This window comes from Styela clava, chromosome 10 (assembly GCF_964204865.1).
Source record: "Styela clava chromosome 10, kaStyClav1.hap1.2, whole genome shotgun sequence".
Taxonomy (NCBI): Eukaryota; Metazoa; Chordata; class Ascidiacea; order Stolidobranchia; family Styelidae; genus Styela; species Styela clava.
The window spans coordinates 22,334,903-22,348,445 of record NC_135259.1 but is presented as its reverse complement, the minus strand read 5'-3'; the positions used below and the strand labels follow the sequence as shown (position 1 = coordinate 22,348,445).

General features: G+C 39.2%; 1 protein-coding gene across 3 annotated transcripts in view; it reads left to right on the top strand.

Annotated features, from left to right (window-relative positions):
• Positions 1-13,543, top strand: part of LOC120337380 (uncharacterized) — a 36,509-nt gene that overhangs the window by 13,087 nt on the left and 9,879 nt on the right. For all 3 annotated transcript variants that reach the window (XR_013478015.1, XM_039405139.2, XM_039405140.2), the window contains exons 6-22: positions 57-203; positions 972-1,121; positions 1,624-1,739; positions 2,048-2,239; positions 3,095-3,199; positions 3,605-3,804; positions 4,685-4,785; positions 5,364-5,462; positions 6,180-6,351; positions 6,682-6,903; positions 7,189-7,377; positions 8,531-8,622; positions 9,183-9,301; positions 9,894-9,957; positions 10,704-11,182; positions 13,262-13,309; positions 13,475-13,540. Coding sequence is in view for 2 of the 3 variants with exons in the window: in XM_039405139.2 (XP_039261073.2) it covers positions 57-203; positions 972-1,121; positions 1,624-1,739; positions 2,048-2,239; positions 3,095-3,199; positions 3,605-3,804; positions 4,685-4,785; positions 5,364-5,462; positions 6,180-6,351; positions 6,682-6,903; positions 7,189-7,377; positions 8,531-8,622; positions 9,183-9,301; positions 9,894-9,957; positions 10,704-11,182; positions 13,262-13,309; positions 13,475-13,540 (2,561 nt within the window). In the remaining variant the exon portion in view is untranslated. The remainder of the gene's footprint in view (positions 1-56; positions 204-971; positions 1,122-1,623; positions 1,740-2,047; positions 2,240-3,094; positions 3,200-3,604; positions 3,805-4,684; positions 4,786-5,363; positions 5,463-6,179; positions 6,352-6,681; positions 6,904-7,188; positions 7,378-8,530; positions 8,623-9,182; positions 9,302-9,893; positions 9,958-10,703; positions 11,183-13,261; positions 13,310-13,474; positions 13,541-13,543) is intronic.

Here is a 13,543-nt window from a genome sequence, read left to right as displayed (position 1 = left end):
AAAAGCACACGCAACCCCTGTCTGACACCATTCACATAATTCTTTCCAACTTTCAGTCAACAGACACAGGTTCTCTCACAAACATGCTGGCTCAACTCCTGGCGAATCCTGACAATCCACAGATTCAACAACTGACAGGAATGCTCTCAAACTCACAGCAGGCTCAACTACAAGCCCTGGTCAATCAAGTCAAAGGACAGCAGGTATGTTGAGATTAGAGCTTTTGCACTCTGAACAGGTTCCTGTACAATAATATCACACAACAGTAGTTCCCAACTGAGGGCCCATGGACCCTCAAGGGGGCCAAAGAACAGTTGGTGGGTGCCACAATGCTAGACTCAAAACTGATTTTACTAGAAAACTCTTTCGTTCTTCCAATTTCTATTGCTTGATAAGATTATTCCAAAATAACTCTATAAATGCCAGTGGATTTGATAAACGAGGCCATAAATGCTGAAATCCGCCGGAAATGGAGCTTAAAAGGTTAGGGACCACTGTCTTTTATTTTCAATGTTTTATTCTGACCCTTATTTTGCTAGAGTTTTCATTCTATTTTCATGGTTTGGGTTATGCCACCGCTTGGTATACTTCAGACTAGTCCGCAATCTTTACAAAAATTTGGCTTCGGATTTACAGGCTGTCATATGTTAGGATGGACATCTGCTGTTTAAAATCAAGAAACTTTCTTCATTAGGTCTTGACCTAATTCATCCTTGAATTTCATGAACCATGTTTAGCTTTTAATTAACTCATAACTTTTTAATCCGCGCCCCTTTGTCTCATCTTGTGCCCACCTCAAAAATAACTAGCTCACAATAGGCTACAAATAAAAAATAGTCGGGCGAGAGTACGTTTTATTCAAATAACATGACATGATTCAAACATGCTTTTCTTTTGATTAAAAAAAACTTATTAAATCTTTTCGCTACATTTTTAAAGTTCTAAAAACTTATCCTTTCAATTTTTTCCAGGATGATACGAAAGGGGAAGCCCCTCAACCAGTCTCATCCTCCCATACTGAACCCCCAACAATGACACAGCGGCCCCCTCAACCCTCACATCAAGCATCTGTGTTTGAACCTCGCCAGGACAACAGGCAGCCACCATTTCTACATTCACAGGTGTGAAAACCTATAATATGGAAAATTGCAAACTCCTCTTTTTGCAGAAAGCTATAAATAAGTTTGCTCTAAGCAAGGTTGAAGTCGACCACTGACAATCTAAAAACTATTTTTTTCTACAACTTTGCACCCATCTTATTCAACTTGATTACTCCCCTTTTTTCTGCATTTTATTTTCGTTCATTCAAATTTTTTAATTCTCATTTGTTGAAGTTTTATTCAATTTTTTTACTCCCTATGTTTGTTAAATTTTATGGCGCTCCAGATATGTGTGTGCCAATATGGGGGCAATATGGTAACTAATTTTGTTCGACTATTTTACATCAAGTTTTGTAAAGGGACTGAAACCTATGGGCGGGGGGTATATTAACTTGGCTAACACAGACAGTCCCCGAACTCGTAACAAAACTAAAATAAGAAAAATCGGAATTAAATTATGGCCTAACCCTAACTTGGTACATATACCAATTTTACAACTTATTTGTTTAATCTTCTATTTCAGGCCCAGGAAAGCAACGTTCCATCTCGGCCTTCATTTAACCGAGCCATTCTGGATTATGACTACAGCGACGATGAGTCTCCGAAATCACAAGAACAGAACAAACATAGGCCTGGGATGTGAGTTGTTATTCATTAGATCTTAGTAAAGGTGATGTGTACAGGAGAAAAGTCTACATATGAGTTGTTTTTCCATATGCCGCTCAGAACAAGGTGCTGTACAGCAAGCCACTGATATGAAAGAAACTGGTATATCTTGTGTTTAACTTTCACTTTCGTGACACTGTAAATATAGTTCATTTTCACACTTACATAGCCCACCAGTCTAGATGGGTGAATTATTTGGCCCCAGGTTCAAAAACCTTGCGCACCCTAGGTTTATCACTGTAGCTAAGTCCAACGTTAATCCTTCTATAAACATTCCACAGAGATATGGATCTACTTGCCAAGTTGCCCACTGTGGATCAGCTCCATCAAATAACAGGAGAACAGGTTCCTAATGGCAACGATTCGTTTCCAAGACAACACCAGGAAGACAGGTTACCACGGCAACACGAGGATGACGACAGGAGGCGTAGATTGGAGCAGGAACAGGAAGTTTTCAATAAACAGATACAACAGTGAGTTATTATTCTTGCGCTAAAAAAGAGGCATAAGACGAGTTAATGAATAGCTGCTTTGTTTTTAGCAAGACATTCGGCCTCGAACATGGCCGTAGGCAAGCAGAACGAGTTACATGATAAGCTGATAAGCCTTTCTGGTTCAACTTATCCTGCTTAATTCATTTCCTTCTAGGTGAGACAGTGTGCATAGGGATTTTATAATGTGCGATTCCTATGCTTTAAATATCTAACCACCAGACCAGTAAATTGGGTCTTGAATGAGTAGTTTTGCCATTTTGACTTTGAGGGGGTAATTCGGACGTATTAACAATTTTTTTGGAAATTCCCATCCTTCACAATGTCACGCGGAAGAAAAGTGATACGTGTATTGTTCGCATCTAGTCAATGGGCATTGTTACCTCAGAGCTAAGTCAAATAAAAGTTTTCTAATAAAGTAAATAACACAAACGTCCTCTCATTCACCCAATTTCGAGAACGCCTACTATACACATTTGATTCTGCAATAGAAAGAAATTTGCGTATTTGTGGAGCAGAAAAAAGGGTACTCCCGCAGTGTGTGTACCAGGATAGGGTTAGTCCATAATTCTATTACGATTTTCCTCATTTTAGTTCCATTTTCAAACCATGGACTGTCTGTGTTAGCCAAGTGGATATATCCCCCTGCCCATAGGTTTCAGTCCCTTTACACAACTTGATGTAAAGTAGGCGAAGAAAATTAGTTACCTTCATATTGGTACACATACTTCTGTGGAGTGATAAAAAAAGATTTCGTGCTTACAAAATTAGCTGTTTGAATATCCCTAGGCCAAGCTAATTCAGCCTATTTCACAACTTCCTGATTGTTGCACACAGGTTATCTTCAGAATTTGGGGAAGGTGAGAGGTCATCTCAAGATGACAGAAGTTCAAGGTCAACCAGTAGAAGACAAAGGTCAAAGTCACCTAAGAAGAGATCAAGGTCAGTTCAAAGTCATTTGGTTCAAATATTTTTGTTTGCTTAAAGCAAGGTCCCAATCCCTCTAACAAAACTGGAAAGAATACTGATGAAAGAGTTGTGAGCGAGCGATTGAGACAATATTTAGAAGTGTAGCAAATTTTCAGTAGGAAGAGGTCGCTAGAGGGTTACAACTTTCTAGTTTTTCTAGTTCTACACATAGTTTCTCAAACTGCGATTTGTTTAATTTTTTGAACGGTTTTGTATTTATTCTTTTTAATATGGTTTGTTGGATTTTTTATATTGAACATATTAAATAACTGATTAAAACCTGTTAAAAACCAAATCAGGGTCACCAATATTGAAGGTTTTGGAAAGTACAACAAACTATGAAAATTTTTTTAAAATTATTTAATGGGAAATCTGCAGGTCCCGTGATCATCACCGGCACAGAAGACGAAGCCGTTCCAGGTCTCGAGACAGAAGTAGAAGGTCCCGACGGTCACGCTCTCGTGATCGTCACAGATCACATCACAGGAGATCATCAGACCGTGACAGAAGATCGGCAGACCGTGACCGAGAGCATAGAGACAGAGGATTGCCGCCAATACGGGATGGATTCATAAGCCGTGAGTTTAACCAGACTTTTTTGAAATATAGATGATTTTGGAACATTTTTTCTATTTTTTCAAAGCAAGGCCTCATAGTTACAAGCACTTGAAATCAAGGAGTGACAAACTGCTGTTTACTGGTGTGAATTAAAGCAATACTTAACATAAACAGTTCAGTTGTCACCACAAATAACAGAATATAAAGTGAGACATAATGCTGCCACTGCTGCATCAAAGTACTGAATTACCCCTGGAACCGGCATGGCAGTATTTATACCCAGAAATCATGCTTCAGTAGTTTTACCCACAATGCCATACCTTCATGCTGTGCTGTCATTGGTCAGTTAAAGAGTGGAAAATAGAATTAAAGTACAGTTATCCCAGGATGACAATCACCTGGACAAAGTGTAAATGAGAACACACAAGTTAACAACGGCCACTGTAGTACTGTGGAGAGATGAAATAATGGTGATTAGGCTCCGAACTGACAAAATTCAACTGCAGAATTGGGAAAAATACTTAAATACTCTGGAAGGCTTGTCTGGAAATCTCACTGTAGGAAATTTCGCCGCATGAAAATCGCCACAAGAGCGTTTTGCTGTAAAACAAGTAATTGCGATAAAAACAGTTAGGTTTATAGGGCTAGGGTATGCTCTTAAATAACAAATCCTTTTTAAATAAAAAGGTATTTCAAAACCTAACTGTTTTTATTACAAATACTTGTTTTACAGCAAAAGCTTTTGTGGCGATTTTTCGCATATGGTGAGATTTTCTGCGGCAAATTTTCCTAGAACCTTCTGGATGATCCAAAACGGTGTTCATTCCAAATGTATTTGCTTCATTTCTGGCATCCCCTTTTCATCTGACAATTTTTCTAAACTTCTTTTTTTTCCTTCAGTTTGTTCAAAAACTCTTTGGATTGGGAATTTGTCGTCAAAGGTTTCACAGCAGGAACTCAGAACAGAAGTTGAAAACCATGGGAAGATTGAATCCATAAATGTGAGTGGCTTTGTATGCAATACTTATTCACGCATTTCACACCAAACCACTTCGCTATTGAAACTGAGTATCTAGATGCTAATATTTTGCAATGGGTACTCCCGTAGTATGTGTGCCAGGTAAAGGTTAAACCATAATTTTATTCCGATTTTCCTTATTTTAATTCTATTACGAGTTCAGGGACTGTCTGTGTTAGTCAAGTAAATATACCCCCTGCCCATAGGTTTCAGTCCCTTTACACAACTTGATGTAAAGTAGGCGAACAAAATTAGTTACCGCCATCACCTGTCCTTGATTTGGGTCTCTAGGAATATTGCTACTAATTATTAAGGTTCATCTGTTTTCAAATTTTCAATTGGGGACTCCTTTCTAATAACTCCTAGTGAAAAACTGTCAAAACTACCAAAAACTTTCTGAAACATGCGAAAACATGTTAAAAACCTCGATAAAATGTCAACAGAAGGGAAAACTAACTGCCAAAAAACGCTAAAAACCTTGCTAAAACATGAAAAACCATCTAAAACCATGTAAAAACGGTGCTTACTATTCTGCACACATAGTTTTTCTCTCTTTTCCAGATGATACCACCTCGAGGATGCGCGTATATATGTATGGAGAAACGGGAGGAGGCCGCAACAGCCCTGCAGAAGCTGAGACACATTAAGATACATGGAAAGGTATAATGCTGGGGATTAGTTGATCGTTCAAGCATTTTATAAATGCAGCGTAGTTGCTAGAAAAACAGAAAATTTGTCGAACAGCTTTTATTTAAAAGTTTTTTGAAAGCATATGTTATATTAGGTGTACCAGAGTATTGTGTACTGAACTGCAAGTCCTTCCTCCCTGTTTACTTTCTATTGCGGATGCGTATGTGTCAGCTGCCACAAGGATGGTTGGTCGAGATAGTATTATAAAGATAAATAGAAATCGCATAATCTCTTTCCACAAAATAAACTTACCATTTCGTGGAAAGAGACTATGTTATTCATATGTTATATTACATAAATCAAATAGAACATGAAAGTTATCAACCTAAAATAACTTAGAACTTGAGAGTAATAAAAACGTATCAAAAAGAAATAAGCATGCATTTTATTAATGATCTCATCTGACCTTCAATTTCTCTAGTGACCAACCACCCTGTATATTCAATATTTGGAAATATTATTTTGAAAAGTAATCGCAATAGTCAATATTCGGATGTTTCAGACTTTTTTATTCACCTTTGCAAAATTTTTGGTAAGTAGGGTTTGGGGCAGGGTGTCCTCCTAAGGTCCGAGGAATCAAAAGAGAGATTGAAAAATTAAATAACCACCATTCAAGGGACTCTACCCTTTTAACTACTCAAAATTCAAAAAGCAAAGTTGTGAGAATATTCCATCGACATTTTTCAGTCTTTGAAAGTTGATTGGGCTCCTGGTAAAGAAGTGAAAGAAGAATTCAAAGAATTTTGGTCAAAGGAGTACGGCGTGAATTATATCCCGTTATCTAGAGTTGTGGATCACTTGGTGGCGCTAAGACATCAAGGATTTATTGACATTGATTCCGTTCCGGAAGAAAAAAGAGGTGAGAAATTTTCTTCAGTTCATTACGTCTATTTTATTACTCTCTACTGAAAACAAATTCTACAATGAGACCCGAACTCGTAATAGAACTAAAATAAAGAAAATCAGAATAAAATTATGGCCTAACCCTAACCTGGTACACACACTATGGGAGTACCCACCTACTGGAAAATATATTCCAGCTCCCCTAACAGTGCAGACTGATCTTTTACCAGCTGATAGTTGTCCCGGTAATCTTCTTATTTCTCTACTTTAACTCATTCATAAAATAGTCTCCGATATCTTAACACTTTTAATTGTAGAAATTGTTTTGAACAAACATTTTTCATAGTCGAGCTTTCCCAAGCAGCTGAAAATGAGGAAAAGGAATCAGAAGTTGCTCCAACTGCTGCTATGGCAACAGGTGTACCAATGGCACCAATGCCTGGCGTTTCAATGGTGCCTGGTGGCATGGTCCCGGTGCCAGGGACACAAGGCGGCATGGTGACGGGACCTGGTGGTATGCCGATAATGATGAGACCAGCGTTTCCGTTCCCTGGAATGGGACAGTTTGGTGAGTAGTTGATGATTTTAAACTGCGTTAATTTATGTCTTTTTTGCTGAACAAGCATTCGCTGATATCTATTTGGTATTGTCTACCCCAGTGGTTCTCAACTTGTGGTACAGGGGTGCTTTTCAAGTAGTACGCAAGTAGCTTTGAATCATTACTACAATTATATTTTGAGTTGGCTAAAATATGGCGGCAATACTTTTTCTCTATCTTCATGCCTGCATAATTGCAAGGCAGCAGACGGTACATCCCATATAATTGTATCAAAGCCTTCTATATCATTGACAGCCCCACAGCAGAGGATGCCGGGATTCCAGATTGCACCGAGAGGCATGGCACCACGTCCTACAATGAGGCTTCCCACTCAAGCCACGGCTGTTGAGGCACCGAGCCCTCAGAAACATGAAGTGCCCACTAGTGGCAGTAGAACACCAACGATGGACGAGAGGCAAGCTGACGGAGCTCAGAAAGCAGCAGGTAAGTCATATTTTAATGTAGTATCTAAATTGAATCTAGAATAACGAATCCTATTCTATTTCTATAGCTATTCAATGGAAATTCTCCCATTACTTAGCTGGCTATTTCAATAAAGCAAAATTTTAAATGTATTACTCTTTGTATTTTATTGGAATTATTCTTGGCATTGGATTTTATTTAATACCAAACAGGTATTTCTCAAGACAATGTAATTTAAGAATTTTGACGCAATTTTTTTGCCTTGAATAGTTCAAAATTTCGGTGATTTCCAAATACTGATATGCTAAATTAAAACTCGCATTTTACGCCTTAATAGTAATCGGTATATATGAAACAGCTTCTAATCATTGTTAATGTGAGAGAACCGAGTCTAATAAAAGACACCTGCTGAGAATTAATTTGATGCAGAGGCTGCCTGAGGCAACTGCGGCCGTAGTGGTTACCGCGCTTTGTGATCCTGTACTAGTTAATGTAATAGGTAGTAACATCTAAGGACTAATTCATTTTCTATTACAAAATGATTTTTTGTTATTATCGTTATATACCTCCCAAACTTGGCCCCACTCAAACGTTTCCCATGCTACTTGTGGCGCCTTCTTTTATTCCAATCATCTGTTGTGTAATGAACATTCACAGCGGCAGAAACCATCATTATGTTACCTTGGTACGGTGTTTTGTTAGGCATTATTACTTAGAATGCATGCTGTGTTGTTATAACTAGAATGCTTTTCCTGAAAGAACATAGATTCGTTTACATTCACCGACGTAGCAGCCAGCAGTATGTCTACTCTAATGACTAATCCATTGTGCCATGCCACATTTATTGATAAATTGTGTACCTGTACCACAAAGTTTTTTTGCAACTTCACTTCATTTCCATCTCAGCGGACGGCACATCATTTTAAGTGAATCCCATAGGGATAATAAAGTTTTAGAAGATTGCTAGACTCCTTGCCTCATAAGGTGGGACATGTAACCACAAATATGTTATGACTTTCTCCACCATTGAGACCATGCACTTGAAACAAATAACTGGCAAACCCATACCCGACATTGACTGGTAACCAGACTAGAAGCCGTGGTTCGCCATATAATGAAGTCGTCTTATCTACTTTTCTCTTCCACTGGCATAAATATAAAATTCCATTTACAGCAGTAGCAGCCAGCATCATGTCTACAGTCCAACCTCAGCTACAAGCCCAGCAAATATCAATGGCCCAACCTCGCTTCCATGGACCGGTGCAGGTGAGAATGTTATCTATTGTTTATTACTGAATTACTGAAGTATTACTGAAGACACACATTATAATCTCTGGCTCCATAGACGTTTCCCCGACCTTTGATCCCGGCAAACACTCCTTTACTTTGCTATTGCAAAATTTCCAACTCTTATTTTGATAGTGTTTTGGAGAGTTAGCGCTTACAAACGGGCTCACATGTTCACTATCATTTTTATTCAAAACAATCTAACCACATGCCGCTTACAAGTGCTGGTAGCTGATTTTAGCCCAATATAACCAAGAGTTTGCGGTTCCTATTTTTGATTATTGCAATCGGCCGCACGAATATCTGAGAAGTCTTATTTTGGTCAGATGAAACGTCACAGACATACATTTGTGTTAGTGTGTCAGCAAGACTCTTGAATCACTTAAATAGGTATCTTCACTCTTGCTACAGCATCCTTGCATTATACACATACGGATCCACAAGCACAAAGGCATTGAGGAAGGATTGGGTCTTGCGTAACCTCTACTGATAATTTATGTAACTGTAATTCTTTCATTGTCGAATCTTTCATATTTCAGATTCGTATGATGCCGGGCGTTCACCCCCACTCCCCCCAAGTAATGCAACAACGAATTGGAATGAATGTCATGCCAATAAGGATGGGAATGCCGATGCAGTTCAGACCTGGGTTTGCAAGGTAAGTTCCTGTTTGTAACAGTTCATTTATCTCGAGAGGTTTTTATCAGGTTCTGCCTGTCACACATGACTTTGTTACGGTTATTACTAGGCTTGCACATTATTGAACAAAATCAATTCCGGAATTGCGACAAAATCGCTCACATAATGAACCTATAATTTTTAATATTTTAAGTTACATTGCACTTGCCGATTTCTCCAGTCATAAAAGTATGGAATTAAGATGACACATGTTCAATCTGCAAGCATCGTGGTACATCCAAATTACTTGAATAATCTGATACTGGGCGAACAAAATGAAACTAATTCTGAGATTCTGTTGTCAAAATTCATTTATCGGGGTTTTTATCAGGTTCTGGCTATTACGCTTGATTTTGGTGCAGACCTTGATATGAATGAAAGGGCCACATAGAAAATCAATGTCGAATTTTATTAAGAAAGGAAAATTGAAATACTAGGAATAGTAGATTCTAGACTAGTATATTCTCTCTATTTTACAACATGCTGGTGGTCCACCTGGCATGTTGTACAAAGGCAGTATTATTCAATTGCTATGAAAACTAATTTTAAGCTCTTTAACTTTTCCTTTCCAGGGTTCCTATGATGCCACATCCATTCCAACCTCAGCCGGGGATGCAAATGCAAAGGATGGGGCAGGTATGTGTGTTTGGTTGGTGGTGTGGCGCATTGTGCTAAGCGTTGGGAATACGCTTGATTACCCTGCATGGGTTCGCAGGTTTGAATCCATGCGGGGATAGTTATGTGTGAGAGGATTGCTGGACTTCTCGTCGCCGTAGGATGGTTCACGTAACCGCTGGTCGGATACGGCTTCCTTAACCATCAAGTCAAGGCTTCCGAAAACAAATAAATGACTAACTAATCCCATACCCGACATGGACTGGTAACTGGACGAGAGACCGTGGTTCGCCATATGGTTAAGCCGCCTTATCGTCTTCTCCCCTGGGATAAATATGTAAATCCTATCCCACTGGGAATGTGCAGGGGCTTTCAGGGATGGGAGCAGGTTAGGGATGGATGAAACACCTAAATCTTTCCTGGTTAGATGGGTCCTGTTGGGTTATGTTGAAAGCACAAGAAATAAAGTGGGTCCTAGGTGTGGGTCCATTACATTACCCCTGGTTCACAAAAATCGACTTTAATATACAGAATATGTCCTGGTGGAGATGGACGACCTTACTTTCAATCTTTTATTTATTATTGTTGCGTCTGAACATAGTTGAAACATGTCTTGGTATGTAGAAGTCTTATCCCAGTTAGACGAAGCACTAAAACTATCAGTGTTGTGTGCAACTTGGGTTACATGGGATTATCATCGTTGAATACAGCATTCTCAAAATTATTCAACCCTGAATTAGGAGCTCAAAATCAACTTTATTTTTCAGATGATGCCATCTATGCCTCAAGGTGCAATGCATCTACAAGGCCCCATGGGTTTAGGGCCACCGTTTCCAGGGCAACAGCAACCCCCGGAACGACCCCCACTGGAGGACGACGGAGTGATTGTTGAGGAAGAAGTCGTGCTGGAGGATCCAGATAAAGATGAGAAGCTCGGAGATAAAACCATTGAACTGAATGGTGGGAAGAGACCTCCCCAACCCGCAATAGAAGTTAGGCTCCCTCCAGTGGACCATCGACGTCCTTCGGTCGAAGACAGAATTCGTATGGATGAGCGACCACCAATAGAGATACACGACCGTCCCCCAGGGTTCCGCATGGATGAACGCCCTCCACCTGGATACAGAATGGATGATCGGGGCCCTCCAGGTTTTCGCAGATCCCCCCCTGGGAGGTTTGGATTTGATGGACGTCACCCTCCAGTGGATGGACCACTCGGCGGACCAAGATATCCTGACAGAGAAAGGTCTGTATCATTCTGTTTATATCTTCACTCTAAACAAGGCTCTGGACAACTGCCATGTAAATTATAGATCTTTTCTCCCAACTGGCGACCGTTCAATATTGCGTACCGTCAGCCTAAATCTGGCTAACTTTTTGGGGATAGTGGCATTTTCGTTAACCGTCTGCCTAACTTTTTGACTGTCAAGTTCATTATTGAGTTTATAGCAATCTTTTTGGTCTTGCTATATGCAAACAAGTAGGCCTAAACAAAGGGTCGGCAACCTACAGCCCGGCCCGCAGGCGGGATCTGGCCCGCTGCGCTTTACTGCTTTATAGTAACAAAACAGCTGTTTTGACAATTATCTTCTTTATACATAAAAGAATTTATTGTGAGACACGTGCAGGCTGAATTATATTATAATCTAACAAGGATAAAATTCACAATTACTCGTTTAATGAGCCTAAACCTAAAATTTAATTAAAATAAACAAATGGCAACAAAACGCAGAAAAGTTGATCCTAAGTGCAAAAGGTTCATTGGCGCCGGATATATTCAAATGGAATTTTTTGAAGTGCAATGCAATGAGGAAATAAATCTATATTCTATTCGAGAGATGTATCGTTGCTTGATTTTTGATATAAAAAGTATCATCCGTTCGGTTTTCAACTTTCTAAAAAATATGTGCGGCACTTGCAACTTGTTATACCATTATTTGCTCATAATTTAAATGCCGTACTGCACTCACGAAAAAATTTACTTATTTTTCTAACTAAAGTCGACGATCCTATCGGCCGAGATTCACACAAGTTTGGTCGAGTGCCTGTGGTATTCGAGTCGTCGATAAAATCAAAAAAAGGTTGCCGCGTTTGGTAAAGACAGTTGGCCGAAATCATATATGGCCGAAATTTTGCGAGGCATTGTGAAAAACATATTGAGCAAGGCCAGGTCCGGACATATAACGATAACCAGTGTAACAGAAAGATTTCGTAATAGAAAATGGATCACGCACAGAATAAACACACTGGCTCATACTTGATTATATTTGATAGTAGTTAAATTGACAATATTGAACTGTTATTAAAGACAAAAACATGATCGTGAAATTCTTAAATCTCGTTCCCTTGGTGAAATATAATTTCCAATTAAATACTGTACAAAGATAGTTATACATTTAGGCTACAATTTAGCTTTTTTTAATTTTAATCATGCATTGTGGTGGGGAATTTCCAATATTGAAATACGTGTAACTATAAAAATAGAATTGGATTCTAGACTCGATTTAAGTATTCTACAACGGTGGTTCCCAACCGCCGGTCCGCAGGATTTTTACCAGTCCGCGGGAAATCTCGTCGTTTTGTTGTTTCTCTGCCGTCTCCGATTTTACCGATGCCGAGAAGACGAAGTTGCGTTGGTTCATTACGCAATTTCTTCTTCTTCGTCATATTGCTGTTTGATAAGCGCGACATTAATTATCACGGCGTCATATTGGCAAGAGAGAGAAGAACGGCTGCGAATACCGAAACTCTAACTTCTTCTACTTATTTCATTTTTTACAATCAATGAAATTGACTGCTTTGAAAAGAGCTCGCTTCATCAAGAAAGCGCTGACCAATAATCACGACTTTACGTAAATCGTAACTTCCCTTCCGTAACTCGAAATAATTACGTAAATCCGTAAATTACGTACAAGCCTAATGTTCACTAAACTCGATTCAGCAGATAAATAAACTGCAACATTAGAGGCAAACACTACGTAATAGAAAGTAAACGACATGGCGCATTTGGCAACTCGCCACAGCGCACTAGTAGCCAACCCTTTGGGAACCGCTGCATTATACCTATTTTCTTCATCAATTTTACCCTTCCATTTTTTGGTGTTCCGCAAGGCGAGATAAAAAGCGTAAGTGTTCCGTTGCCGAAAATGTTTGGGAAACGCTCCTTTAGACCAGTGTTCTCCAACCCTTGGTATATCTTTTCCGATTTTCATTTTTTTTGTATATCCCCTGTATACCATCTAAAACCACAAAAAATCTTGCAAATACAGTAAAGAATCGTCTAGAACCACTTTATGTATAGTATCAAAATTCTTTTTAATTCCAGATTCCCAGACCGAGATGGGAGAGATGACAGACGCAGAGATGATATGAGGTATTTCCCCTACTCCATTGCAATTAAGACCAGAGGTTTCTTTGCTCTGTGCATTCCCATTTCATGTTGTTGCTTCCCTAACCGTGTTCACTTGAATTGTTCCAATCCGTAAATAATACAAAAATTGGGCGATCATCACATCTAAAAGTATTTCCTTAATTTTAGACGCCGAGACAGATCGAGGAGTCGGGAGAGAGATCGGCGAGACAGAGGAGGGATGAGAGACAGAAGGTC